This window comes from Scomber scombrus, chromosome 3 (genome assembly GCF_963691925.1).
Source record: "Scomber scombrus chromosome 3, fScoSco1.1, whole genome shotgun sequence".
NCBI lineage: Eukaryota > Metazoa > Chordata > Actinopteri > Scombriformes > Scombridae > Scomber > Scomber scombrus.
Genome location: NC_084972.1, coordinates 3,106,790 through 3,122,147, shown reverse-complemented (window position 1 = coordinate 3,122,147; position 15,358 = coordinate 3,106,790). Strand labels below are relative to the sequence as shown.

Below are 15,358 nucleotides of genomic sequence, written 5' to 3'. Positions count from 1 at the left end.
ATAGATGATGATGTCAAACAAGCCCACAATGCGTATCCAAATGCAATTCTTATAGACACACACACACACACACACACACACACACACACACACACACACACACACACACACACACACACACACACACACACACACCGCATAAAGTCAGGATTTCCAGAGTTGGTGTTATGAGAGAGACAATCTAATTCAATCCCTCCTCCGCAGGATTACATTTGTCTGTTACGAAAATGTCAAATTAAATTTCATCCTCTCTTGATACAGAGGTCACTTGGATGGAAGAGGACGGCCCTGGACAGCTTCAGATGTGCGGCACCAGCTTTGGCACATGAAAGCTTTTATTCAGTAGTCATCAAAAAAAAAAAAAAAAAAGTAATTTCAACGAAAAAATATATAAAATTGGAGAGTCTGTTCTTCTCTACAAACAACAATAAAAACAAGGAGGAGAATAGCAAGTATATTGGGTTATTTAGTGACTTGTACACTGTCTCTCAGTTTTAATGAACCTTTTCATTCAGATTAAGAAAAAAATACCTCAAATTTAAGCAGCACGGGGGGGGGGGGGGACTGAAAAATATGTATGCAAAGGTCATTTTTATACAATACAAGGCCGCCCATATTCCTCCAAGATATGTTAGTGGCATTTGTGCTGTTCAGTAACACCCTGTGACACAAACATACAAATTACACACACTGACACATACATGGTAAGAAATTGCTGTAACTGCTGTGACTCAGAATGTTGGCCACAGAGGTTTCACTGGAGAAAGTGTTAGGTAATTCCCTTACTAATGTTCACCTGAGTGGTAGTTGTTTAGATAGGGAGGAACAATTGTTTATATTTCACCCTGAAATCATAAATCTGCTTCAACGCAATATGAAGGAAACAAGCTAACCGTGCCAGGCAACAAGCTAACCGTGCCAGGCACTGTGTCTCAAATCACATACTTCTGTTAGTACACTTCTGTGTAATACACTGTGTATACTATGTACTTACTTGCGTAGTGCTCATATTTCGACAGGTTAGTGCTCTCTCAAATCAAACATGGCCTGTGCACACTTAGTAGAAAATTATGATTCGCTAGTTAGCAAGCTAGCGTTAGCAAGCTAGTGTTAGCATTCATGGTACCAAATCATAACAGACTGCTATATTAACCAAATAACCCTACTGATGGCTTATATGTGACGACAGTATAGTGGTGCTTTGTGCAAAAATTCCATGTATAATGCATTTGATAAAGCGGTGATGTTCACTGTAATTACAATGTCCTGGGCCGCCATTTCCTGTTTGAAAAGTTGTCCCTCCCCTTCTGCTACGTAGTTAAGATGGTGACTATTGAGGGTGAGAAGTGTCCATTATTCCACACTCAACTTTTTGACTGTTTTTCAGTGCACCATCTGGGTACTCATAGTGCACTGCATTTTTCCATACTTCTCACTGTGAACACACTTATGCACTCAAAATATTATGTGCAAGTACAGAAGTACTACATATTTGAGACACAGCAAAGGTTTTCTGCATTGTTTTATAGTGAAGGTGGGCTATATGATCTGAAACAAAGGCCATCCCAGTTACCACCATATGACTTTACAAAAGAAAGCCTTAACCATCAGGGTCAAGAGTAGAGGCATGAATTTACAGAACAGTTGCTACACATTAAGTGAGTCGTCGACTATTGATCACGAGAAGATGCATCTGGATCTTGGTGCCTTACCACCTCTGGTAGGAAACTCTGTAATCATGACACCAACGTATCTGAGAAGTGATGTATGGGAGCATTTTGGATTTTACAATTTAATTCAAGATACTACTACATCATTCTTTAGGAATGGGATACATGTGTTGCATTCAAATTTATTTATATGTATTATGTCTTAGGTCTCATTTATTTGCACTTGTTTAGTGACAGTCCTAACAAGAAACAAGGAGCTTTGATCTGTTGAACTCACCTCTGGCAGATTGGCACAGTTGGATTTGACTTCATATTCGATGTAGGCTGCCTCTATTCCTGTCTTTTTACCCATCTGTGTGTAGCACAGGTCTCTGGTGGAGTTAATCCTGTGGTCCACGTCTTCCAGTTTAAACATGCAGAGGGCTGAGTCCTCACTGGGACGAGTTGATGAAGTCAAATGAGTGGAGAAGACACCGAGAAGAATCTCTGAGCCTTGACTCGCTACTTTGTCCTTGGAGATTCCAAGCTGGACAGCTTGCAGGAGGTTGTAGATTTTTCCTGTCCTGGAACGACATGTCAAGGGCACCTCCACGTAAGAGTAATAGGCTTGGTCATCCAAACATACACGGGAGACGTAGGTGCGGTACTCGCGTGACTGTGACTTTAGGTCCCGCCTGTAGAAGAGGAAGTATACGTGCTGACGGTGGGCAAACGAGGCTACAAAATGATGGTCATACTCAGAGAGACGGCCAGCCACAGCCAGCTTAGCAGTCTCCTCATAAGAAAAGACTGGTTCCTGGGCGAGATTTCTTGTGGAAATGGGTGGGTGGCTGCTAGTGTAGCCTCGCCCAACGAACAGCACTGGCTGCCTGTCAGGATGAGACCGAACAATGAGCCCAACTGTACTAACGTTAGGGTGATTAGCTGCTACATATTGGGTATCCACTGGCCTCTCGGTGGAGAAAAGTACCTTATTCACGGAATCCAGGCTACGCTTCTGACAGATTCCTTGGTTGACACTCCCACAGGTAATAAGTTCCATGGAGTAAGGGTTGACCAACAAGAGCTTGTTGTGATTACTTGTGACCCTTGCCTGAGGGCAGTTGTTCTCGGTTACAGGAGGCAAACACTCCCTGCTGTCTGTGACAGGTCCGGTGTCATCCTGGAGTTCAGGTTGGAGGAATTGATTCAACTGGAACAGGTGATCTCTGGCTCCGACGTAGACCCGACCAACACTGGGGTCGGGGTGCAGGGCCATGTGCTCAAATAGAGTGTCATTCCTAATAAAGGTAGGGTAAAGGCTGGAGGGGGAGGAGTCTTGTCCTTGGACAACACCACTGGGTATTGAGGCGAAAGGCCAGCCAATGGCTAACAGCAGGAGAGACAGCAGCGTTCGGCCTGCTGACACTGAAAGACGACGCACCATCCCCGGAGGCATTGCAGCAGAGCTGAGGGAAAGACGACAGGAGATGTTGTTAGAAAGCATACTACAAACCTCAAGACACATTACAACATCAATCACCAGATAATTGCACATTTAGCCTCAGACACCCATATGAGTACTTTGTTGTTAACTTGGTTAATTTAATTCCTGTATAGATTATTGACAATGATGTCCTGTATAGGCTAGATACAGTGATTCAAATACATTTCTTAATTCAGATCACTTCAAGTGAATTATAAAAAAAACTATCCTTCATTTTTGGTGCACAGATTCTCTAGAACAGTGGATGTGCTCCCAGGCTCACTGTCACTGCCACAACACTGCACCTGTTTCTGAACTGAAGTACTGTAAGCCATTAGTATTGAAGGCCCTCTTACATCCTCATTCTACATGTGCTGTTGTAACTAGCTAGCTGAAGCCAGGATCAGACCACCCATAGGAAATCAAAGACATAAATTCTTGCTTTCAAATTGCAGATATGGCAGACTGCACATTGGACTTTAACCGATTGTAACATGTGGTCTTTCATGACCTACACACATGATTTCAGAGTTCACCTACAGTACCAAAGACCATGGAGGAGCCCTCTATGCTTCTATTTGTAACTATCATTGAACACATTATAAAAGTTGTCAAACTAAGTGTCTGATCCAGTAGTCCTTCTGCCGGAATGTCAACGTTGATTGTCTTCGACTATGACATACACGGGATAAAGCAATGAAGGCACTCAACGCTCATAACAACCCCACATATGTCAGGTCAGGCCATTATCAGTTAAGTCTGGCATGACTTGAATAATCTGTCTGCCAGTTTGCAAGAATGTTATCAGTAAAAAATGCTCCATGGTACAGAAAGATTGGGGGACCCTCTGCTTTAGAATGCTCTCTGAGACTTTTGGAGGCCTCTTAGAGAACAACTGCCCTGGAGAAATTGTATAAGCTGTATACTACCTATAGTGCACTACATAGAAAATGGATCAAGAAAATTGATCCCACATCCAATTCTGTTTCACAGAGTAGGCCTTATAGAAGGTGCAAGCTTTTGACCTTAATTACTTCATGCTATTTGCAAAAATATAAGGACATCAAAAAAACTGGATAAGAAAACTTTTAAGTGTTTTTAATTTTATAATATTTGACCCTATAAAGTGGTTTTCAATTGTTTAAACAACCTCAGGAGAACATTTTGAGACATGGGCTCCTCACCATTTGTTTCCCGTGGTGTCTTACAGAGGCATGTCACCTCTTGACCTCCCAGCAGCTCAGGTTTAAAAACACATCCTTCTGGACACAACCTGAAATGCAGAGGAAAGAGACGATACATCAGTACACTCTTATAATACTAAGACACCTAGTGTGAGTCAGTAGGACAGAAATCCCCCTAAAGGATTGTGGGCCAACCACAAACCTGCGTATTTGCTATAAACACAGACTCTGACGTTGGAACACCTTGTGTTTTTTGGCATCACAGTAGTCCACTATAAGCCGTGGGAAGCTCATTCCCATTGAAATTCTTGTCAGACCTATGTCTGACTGGCAACATCCGTTTTTTTCGTGTGTAAAAAAGCCCTCAGCAGAGGCCAAGTCGAGTAGTGTCAGTCCAAGAGGGCTTTGAGTGCCACACACACTCTGTCCCAGTATAAAATCCTCCCTCATTGCTAGGATACAAGGTACAAAACCCTTTGGTTTGAGGGTCGCTGCCAGAAAAACAAGCTGCTGTGAACTCAAAGAGGATGGCATGAGAACCTTAAGAGGGGTCGAGTTCCCCCTTTTGGGCACCTGAATTTGTGGTTTGACACTTTCTTTATGAAATATTGTAATGTCTCCTCTAGTCATGATTGCTAAATTACACCCAATCCTCCTATTTCATGCCATATACAGTTTAGTCTCCTCTCTCCTGCTTATAATCTCCCTCTTCTTTCCATCTTGCTCTCCTCCTCCATCGCCTCCCAACACTCCATCACTGGAACAGAAGCAGGATTATCTCTTACAAGTTCAGGCGGATCTCCAGTGAGCTTATCCAAAGGGGAGGTTGGGAAAAAAGACGGAGACAGGCTGAAAAAGACACTATTCAGCCTGCTGAACAGACCAATCCTCACCCAGTTTATACACACACACACACACACACACACAGACCTACACAAACACACACACACCTCTTTCCCTGCCACACTAGGAGCGTTAGAAAGCTTGCTTTGTTGGTGGCAAGCTCCTGTATGTGGGAATGAGGGTAAAGGCCTGGCAAGAGGCCAAAGATGGAAAGAAAGCAAAGAAAAGAACTGATTTACTAGAGAACAGTAATTATAATCATTATCTATACAATGTGAATTCAATCTAAAACTCCTCATCAGATATATGTCCTAACAGATGTTTGTGTTCCAGCTCCGGTATAAACAGAGGCACAGAGGTCAAAGCAGGCTGATTGATGCCTTGGTGACCGAACCCGAAATCATTTAATCTAAACAAAATGACAGACTTTCTCCTTTGACCCCTGGAGGTAAGGCAAACATGTTTTCATTACTTGTTCAAAAGCTACAGCTCTGTGGCTGGAAGTGAACTCTGTAGTCAGCCTCTCTCATCTCTCTGGAGGATGAAGCTTTACAGCCCTGTGCAGATAATCCTGAGAAAGCACCAGTCCGAAGCCTAACGGAGCACAGACTGGCAGAGGAATGACTGGCATGTTAACTCATAGAAGCGCTAGTTCAACAAACACAGCGCTTCTCCTGTTTCCTCCTCTAGCAAGCGGCAGATATATAACACTCCCATCGTGGGTCACTGTGTCAGATTCGGGCACGGGGTTGTCTACTCCAGTAACTCTCGCCGTTGGCAGGCTGTTGCTACTTATCCAAGAGTAACAGGCCCGGTCAGGTCCTCATCCATCTTAATTTGCTTTTTGCTGAAAGCTGCAAATCAAATCGCCAAAAACTACAGTAAAACTGGGGCTGCCATCAATCCGGGCCCATCTCATTCGGAAGAGGTTTGCCTTTCCTGCAATCAATAATCCAATCAGACTCAACTTCATTCAGAGTTTGAGACACATGAGAACAGGAGAATGGACTCTTGATTCAATTCTCTCACGTTAAAAATCACATTTCGCCTCCGAATGGAAGTCTCTCTTTTTTTTTTGGTGATTACAGTGAGTCAAAAGGTATCAATTTGATGAGAGGGGAGAGGAGGAAATGTGTGGCTGTAATTGCTTTATCTAAATGTTCCCTTACATTTAGGTAATGGACTCCATCTTGTTCCAGCACTGTCTGCAGAGTCAGTAACATAACACAGTGCATAGGATAGAATATACTGTATGTACTCCTATAAAATATACATGACTGATAGAACAGGTAAATTACTAGATGTGTGTGTGTGTGTGTGTCGCAGCTTGTGATTTGTGTTGGCTTGTGGTGTTGAGATTGTTGTGGAGACGGGTGGGGCACTGCTGAAGCATCTGGACCTTCTCCCAGAGGACTTGATGTCAAAAGAAGGTGATTACATCCACCAGCAATATTCCCGGTGTTTGATAGAGTTCAGCTGGCAGTTAACAACCCTCTCAGTCATTCAAATGACTCACCCATTCACACAGGAGGCAGGGCCAGGGCACACTGATGGATCATGGTAGGGTGGTTTTCGACTGAGCTTGGAAATTGAAGCAGGGTTACCAGGAAGTAAATCTGAGACATATTTATCAGTGGGGTTAGTTCCAACGTATGTAATATGATAATATGTAATAACTGAAATGTGTAGACTTGTTTAGGCAGCAGAGATTACAGCTAAAAAATAAAATGGAATGACATTAGAAGAGAGCATTTGCTGATAAAGGTATGGAAGAAACATAAGTTCCCTCCAATGCTACACCAGTAAAGTTTCGTGGGAGCTGTAGTTTTTTGGATGTTAACAAATTAATCATTGTCCAACACTGTTAAACCTGTTATAATCTATATATTTATCATGTATATGTGTGTAATGTGTTGGTCAGAGCTCGTAGTGATGAACTTACAGTGACTCAGCAGCTTTATAGTGCGTTTCAGCTCATTGTTTAGCTGTCTGGCTGCAACTTCACTGTTTTATTTCACTCTCAGAGCTCTCATTGTGTCATTTTGGGCTGCAGCAGGCAGCTGTTTTTTAGAGAAAAAGCTGTAAAAAGCCACTGTACACTACCTGCTCAGCACCAAACGGGAAAAGGACACTAGCTGTAAACTAGCTGGTGAACACAGTGAAGTATTTAGTAGCTAAAGAGTCAGATATTCCCCTCAGGAGCTGTTAGAGAGCAAAAACAGAGCTACAACAGAGTAAAACACAACTCCAAATAAATGATTGTGTTGCTCTGTAACTGCTGGATGTGGAAATAAGCAACTGTTTGATAACAAGTTCAACATATATAACTTAAAAGGTGATATGTCAATGTTGAGTTCACTATTTGTTTTCGCTGCCCCCAAGTGGCCAAATAATTAAAATAAAAAAATCAGACTGATCAAAAATGACACTGCACTTTGGTGGAATTGTGGCTGACTTTATTAACAAAGGACAGATTAACTCTAAATGCTCTTCTTTCATCGTACTAATGTCTTGTGGATATGACAGGTAGCAGTGGAGCCTGTGGCAGACAGACAGGACGAGCAGGGGTTGAATCCCCACAGCACACACCAAAGTCTATCGACCTCGACCCACCATAACACGGACTGGTCTGGAGCCTGAGCCGGGGCCAAAAGACTTCCACAACAAAACGGAGCATTCCTGAGAGGCACATTCAATTGAGCCATCATCCGCTTCATTGAGCTCAGCCTCTCATTCATTTGAAAATGCAGCTATCGTACATTCTGGAGGAGATAGACAGAGAGGGGACAACAGCAGCGAGGAGGAGGAGGAGGAGGAGGATGGGGGGGAATGGAGCATATTTGAAGTGAAAAAAGCTGGTGGAGTGACATAAGCGACAGAAAAACGGGGTTACAGGAAGACAATAGTGAAAGGAAAAGACGGGGGTGAGTCAGAGAGGAGGGGAAACAGCCAGAAATCGGCAGAAACAAGTGCTTGCAAGCCTCAGTGCTCACTGAGAACTGATGGAATGTGACTAATAATAATGAGAGACAGAGACAGAGACTGAGAGAGAGAGAGAGAGAGAGAGAGAGAGAGAGAGAGAGAGAGAGAGAGAGAGAGAGAGAGAGAGAGACAGAGACACAGAGAGAGACAGAGACAGAGACAGAGACAGAGACAGAGACAGAGACAGAGAGAGAGAGAGAGAGAGAGAGAGAGAGAGAGACAGAGAGAGACAGAGAGAAAGGGAGAGGGAGGATGAGGTGGCCATTAATTACAGTGCCTACCCATAATGCCCCATTCAACACCCACTCATTCACAGAACAAGGGGGAGGGGAACTAAAGCAAGTTTCTAATTAGTGGCATGATTGTGAGCATCAACACACAAATGTGTACCAGCGCACACACACACACACACACACACACACACACACACACACACACACACACACACACACACACACACACACACACACACACACACACACACACACACACACACACACACACACACACACACACACACACACACACACACACACACACACACACACACACACACACACACACACACCCCTATAATGACAAGTCCTCCTCTGTACACATTAAACAAATAAACTCCAAAATGCCCACACACACATACAGAAAGAGAGAGAGAGAAAGAGAGAGAGAGAAAGAGAAAGAGAGAGAGGGGCAGCCATCTGCAACCAGTCATAGCCTTCACATCAACAGACAGTGTTTACAAAGGATGCTTCAGTGTCTGTGGGAGCCCACGCTGCTCAATTACACAAACACTAGCCGTCAACATCTTCCTCCTCTTGCTCCTCCAAAACACAACTGCTGCTGCTGTGATATATGAGCTGTGTAAACCAGCAGTGCTACTCTGTAACACCTACCAGGAGACACACGTTATGTCTTTGAATGCAGAGGATGAAGTAGACCACAGAAGATAAAAAGGTCTACCTGATGAGACTTTAGAGCAGATCGGATATCAAATGTTGGCGTGTTGATGTTCCTCAACATTAAAACACAGGGCTCTTCAGGTTAATCTAGAACTATAGGCGGATGGGCCTAATTGCCACAATTCCCAAGAGCCTCACACGTTATTGAATCCGGTTTCTTCGAGTGAAAACACAACTTCCAGGTTTTGTTCCAGGAGTAGGAAAACCATTTGACATTTGCAGTAATGCAAATAATTAAAAATCCAGATGTGGAACATCTCAACAGTATGTGGTATTGGTCAATACAACATGACAATTTTTTTTTGTAATCAAAAAATATTTGTTCAATATTTCTGTTTTTAGCAGCGTTTCATGGAGACTTAGACCATTCATGGGCTAAATGCCACTATTTGATAAAAGAGGTGAGCTCATAGGTGAGACAAGTTGGCACCGTCAGTTCAGACATGTCTGTGAAACAAAGATATACAAGTTATACAAGTTTCTAGCTGGCAGACATTCCAATTAAAATGCTGGTAAAATTGACCTGGGGGCTATAGTTTTTTTTGTAAGCTCACACAAAGTAATCGTTTAGCTTTGTTAAAACAAAGGTTTCAACCCAGTGAAAGCAAGTGCTGTGGCTGAGCCATTTGTCTTGAGACAGAAAGTAAAAGAAACTGTGAGTGAGACATTGCACTGAGTTACGGAAGCTAGTGGAACAGAGACTGGCCTGGATGTGACATAAGTATTTTGGCTCTCTGTAACTTAGAAGTCAGTCAGAGATCAATCAAAGCCACAGCAAATTCACAATGTTTCATATCTGGAACTGTGAGCAAAACACTGCAACCACAGTTGCACAATTCATCAAAGATTTAGCCAGAATCTGAACGCACTAATCTAAACTGCTGAAAGTTTTATTAGTTGAAGTGGAATCTTTATGCTGCACTCAGACAGCGTTGGTTGAACAGGAAAAACCTCAAGTTATTTCAGACTGGAAGCATTCAAGCATTACTACCAGATGTTTACCCTCTTTGCTAGTCTTGTAGTCACATCAAAGTAATTGTATTACATATTTCTAGCTGATTGTTAACAAGTGAAAATAGATCCAAACAAACACTTCTTCAACCACAAGGCTGAAGTGAATCATTTCTCTTACACTTCTACTCTGAGGTAGAAGTACCAACACTACGATGTGAATGTGACGTTAGTTTAAGCTTGCTATTAGCTAAACATGCAACAGAACTTAAGGCTCAGTGACTAGATGATAAGTATGACTAGGTATCGGTACTAGATACCTTTAATGTATAGACCGAAAATAATACGTACCAAGTAGTATCAAAACATCTCCCATCAAACGATATCAGCAATCCATCCTTTTTGCACACCTGTTGCACCCAGAGCTAGACTTGCTCACAGCTAATCAAAGCAAGTGTTGATTTAGTTTTCATTTAATGCGACATGATTGGCCCACTACCTCGGCAGCTACAACCGGTCTGTGGTGGTGAAGTCGTGGTGAATTTGAGTTAGTGTGCTTAGCAGTTCAGCAGCCAAGATGCCACCTAAACGCTCTAAAGTGTGTCTACACTACACGCCTGTTACACCGGATAAAAGCAACTGCACAATATGTGGAATGGGTATCCGATGAAGTACGCAGTTGGTATCAGTATCACTTTAAGATACTTAGATTGGTACTGGTACTGGAATTTTTTAGACAACACCTGTGTGAAGTTTTCCTATTTTTCAAACATGTTATTGTTTCCTACTGTTTATATCATTGGGTGTTCATAGCGCGCTTTAGCAGCAGCAGTACACTTTGTATTTCTTCTTCGGTGGTTATGCTTATTGTGACTCGGTTTTTGACCGGTGAAGTTGAGCTGTTGATTACCTGCTGACGGCACGATCACTGTTTAAGTACTAAAAGAAAAGCATGTGTGGAGTTGCTAATGAAGAGAAATAAACACGTGGAAAAGACAGAGATTGAGTGTCAGAGCTGAGTGTGACACTGTTTCGCCGGTCAAACACACCCCGTGCGGTGGGATTTGTTAGTTTAACACAGTTAGGTTAATAAAAACCGTACAATACCCAACCCTAATGATTAGTACTAAAGATGACACCTGGGAGCTGTAGTTAACCTTTCTAGATGTAGATTGTATATTCATCAATCAGAAAGAGAGTTTAATGTCCAGTGTTTCCCCTATAATTGTACGGACCTGGTGAGTCACCAGGCCAGCGAGAACCCCAGCTAGGCCTCTTTTTTAATGCTAAAAACAATTCTAAATATCCATTTAGAAATCAACAGTGTTTGGTGTGTTATCTGTGTGTCATTGCCTGGGAAACTCTTGGTAGCGTATGTCCTGTTGAGGAATAAGACGTTGAGAGTTATCAATCAGGCAGTAAATAACCAGTAGAGGCTATAGAGTCTCTCCAGAGTTTTGCTGGTAGTTCTTTACAACAACTATTAATAACAGACTGAGCCAAGACAATCATTTAGCTGGTTAGATGTCATCAACATTACTTCCAGAGATCTTCTTGCTACGTACTGGACCTGTGCAGCTGTTCATGTTTATGTTTAGTCCAGTGTTTCCATTTCTTATATGATATTAAAAGTTTACACTAAATGAAACCAGGCTGCTGGCACTGCTCTTTCTGATTTTCTCTGCTTCACAAAAGCAGATCTTTTTCTTTCTCTACTTTTAAAATGCTTGCTCTTCTTCACTCCCCTATTAAGAATGTGCAGGAGTAGCAGTTGTAACAGTACTTGTACTGTGGTGCGTTCCCTCTCAATCACTGCATTCGTCTGCCCGCTGGCTCTGGAGCTGGAGAGCCCGGCTGGCTGGCTGACAAGAAGTTATTTATAGAGAACCCCCCAACAATTGCCGCTCATCTAAAAGAACACATTCCTCCTCGGCTGATGAACTTCACAGGGAGAGTGAGGAGGAGGATGACGAGGAGGAGGGGGAAGAGAGGAATCATTGCACTGTGCTCTCTTCCGGAAAAACCTCTTTCCAGAAATGAAGACATAAAAGTTTCCATGATCAGGCCCTTTTAAGGGATGGAGTCTGTTTCTCTCAGTGGCATGACAGCAGGCTCTTCTGGACATGTTTCAGTGGTCAGAGGAGAGCCAATTGTCACTGCAGAGGGAGCTGGGTGGATAAAGGAAGTTCCCATGGTTGTTAAACTTTATGGCCCCCGGAGAAAATCACCCTGGGGTGACAGAGGATGGGCTTGGATAACAAGAGAGGACGGATATCCGGGTCTCGGGGATCACCTCTACGTTCGGGTGGAACTCAATGGCTTTGATCAAAACGTGTGCATGCGTTTCCTCTTTCCTCCTCATGTATCAATGTAGCTCTGTATGTAAAGGCTGCTGTTCACTGAGCTGAGGTCAGCCATGAGGACACGTCCTGCATGATTTGAGACTTTTGCTTTTACATGTTTCATTCTTTTCTCCCAAGAGGACGTTGTATCTCATGTCTTCATGTTGATTGTGACAGTTTTTTTTCATTCTGGCATAATGAAAGACACTTTTAAGGTCTTAGGTTCACAAACTTTCATTCAAAATGGCACAGAAAATAAGACTGGACTCTTTTTGTACCTACTATTTGGGCTTTTTTCATCTTCCTCTTAAAAATCAAACTACAACTTCAATTAACTGTGAAGCTCTTATTACAAACAAGATATTTATACCAGCTTAGACTTGTAAAATAACCTACAGTTGAAACACTAATGACATGGTTTTACCACAGTACCAATTACGGTTTAAATGAGTGCCCTCTGTTTTATAGCAGTGTCAAAATATTCACTTTGGGGGGGGAAAAGCTGAAGTAGAAAACATCTGATAGATAGCAAATGAGCAGCAACTCTCAATCAATCTGCTGTAGTCCTTTGATTCATGTCATTATGATGAGGAGCATGTCTGTGGAGGAATTAGATGTTAAAGGGCTGTAAATGAGAGCAAGTAGCGAGTCATCAGGGCTATCATAAACAAACAGACACAGCTGCCAGACAGGAAGCTGTAAAACTCTTTAGGGTAGATCTGGATCGTAACTCAGATGCAGACAGGTGCGGCTGGCAGCGAACATATCATAAAGTATCTACATGGCAATAACTTCTGAATGAACTCGAGCGGAGAAGCTATAATGCTTCGTGGTGAGTCATATCTCACTGCCTCCATTCTGATGTGGTTTTATGAGAAAGTGATGGTGGTGCCTTCATATACTATACTATACTATACTATATACCTAACACAACCCATATACTTTGTATACTATATACCTAACACAACCCATATACTTCATGTACTATATACCTAACACAACCCATATACTTCATGTGCTTCATATACTGTACCCCAACAGAACACATACTTCATATACTGTATACCCCAACTACCCAAATACTTCATATACTGTATCCCAAAAGAGCGCATATACTGTACTCCAACAGAACCCATAATTCATATGTGGTATACCCCATACCCCGAGAGAGAGAGAGAGAGAGAGAGAGAGAGAGAGAGAGAGAGAGAGAGAGAGAGAGAGAGAGAGAGAGAGAGAGAGAGAGAGAGAGAGAGAGAGACACACACACACACACATTATCATTACCAACTTAGCACACTGAGACACACTCCTAAACTGTATTTATCTCCTTAAGGGTCTGAGTGATTCAACGGACCAGAGAGCTCCAAGATGACCAGCCATCACTCCACCAGACAAGGTTGACAGGTTGAAGGTTCACAGGTCATTAGACAGTGAACCATAAAAGTAAGAAGAGGAAGAATAGAATGATCAGGTAACAAGGATTAAGAAAGAGATGGGGGGGCACACATGCATCACATTAATACCAGTGAAATAAACCTCCAGCAGGAGGCACTGAGCATGTTATAGCAGCTTTTAGGATTCAGTCATGGAATAAAAAGCAGTGAAGTCAGTGCAGTGAATGGCTGTGCTGTTCCACCAGGAGCTCCAGCGGGCAGGGCAGCAGTTATCCTGAGGCTAATTACCCAAACACAACCTTTGACACTGGTCTGCTCTGTCCCAGCAGCTCTGGCCCTGCCCACCGCACATCCACAGCCAGTTCTGGACACCAGCGTGTGGCTGCAGGCACTGTCCGGCCCGGTGGGTTGTTTCCAGCCTTTCGGCCATCTTGTGCCCACAGGCTGTGTGTTTAGAGTGGACACTGAGTACTAGCTGGTTAATGCACTCTGCAGATAGCTCAGCCGCTCTGTGCTGTTTTTGTTTCCACTTTTCTGCTCATTGTCTATTAATGGAAGATGTATATTATGGATTGTATATAACGTAAGATGTCCTCAACATTATAGAACCCAAATCCTGATCCTGATTAAACATCTTAGTCACTGAAACAGGTGAAAACTGGTTCAAATGATTCACTCCTCCGGGTAGTTTTGGGGGAAACTACAACAACACGCCTTACAGATATTTTAAGGTTAATTTCAGCCTCATACTGTCTATAAATCATTCCCAGCCACTCAGAGGAAAAGCACACATCCTAAATCAAAAATAGCAAACAGAGGCTGGTTAGTAAAAGCAGTGAACAGATAAAACAGATGATCATTTGGACTTGATGGCTTTTGGAAGCTAACAGAAGCTTCAGCCTGTGTATCTCTGCTCCACTGGACTGTAATATCAGCTGTAATCACGCTCATATAAACAGTACAAAGTCACTGTCTAGCACTAATACGCTGGGAAGGGAGGAAAAAGCGTGTGTATGTGTGTGTGTATGTGTGTGTGTATGTGTGTGTGTATGTGTGCGGCTTGTGTTTGGTGCACGTTTGTGTTTTCATGAGGCAATGGCTTCACAGGCAAATTATAGCTTGTGTTTTTACATGCTGATTATGGCGGGGAGAGCTATGCACACATTATCAGAAAGAATGCAGAAACTCCTCTGACAGAGAGGAAAAGTAGGAAGGACAAGAGCTATTTTTTCCTGTCTGTTCATTTTCATCAGCACAGCAGTAATGGGCCTACAGCCAGCTGCTGCAAATACAGCACATATGAGAAATGCTGATTTTTTTTATGTTTAATGAGTAAAAAGCATTGAAATATGAGAACTAAATTATTCAATGAGTCATTTGATTTACTGAGTCCCTGATGCACAATTCTATTTATACACACTGGAGCTGTATTTATGAATAGCCACAAACAAAACCACTTCCACTGAGTCAAAAGTCAATGTGAACTCACGTCAGAAGTCATATTTGAAGTAAGTCAGAATCAGAAGAGCTTCATTGGTGATGACTGGCAGCTACAGCTTTACAACAGAGTC

General features: G+C 42.7%; 1 protein-coding gene across 1 annotated transcript in view; it reads right to left on the bottom strand.

Annotated features, from left to right (window-relative positions):
* plxnb1b (plexin b1b) overlaps positions 1-15,358 on the bottom strand; it is a 127,030-nt gene that overhangs the window by 42,331 nt on the left and 69,341 nt on the right. The window contains exons 4-5 of the mRNA XM_062442246.1: positions 4,320-4,408; positions 1,948-3,118 (exon numbers count right to left, since the gene is read on the bottom strand). Of these exons, the coding sequence (XP_062298230.1) occupies positions 1,948-3,108 (1,161 nt within the window). The 5' untranslated portion in view covers positions 3,109-3,118; positions 4,320-4,408. The remainder of the gene's footprint in view (positions 1-1,947; positions 3,119-4,319; positions 4,409-15,358) is intronic.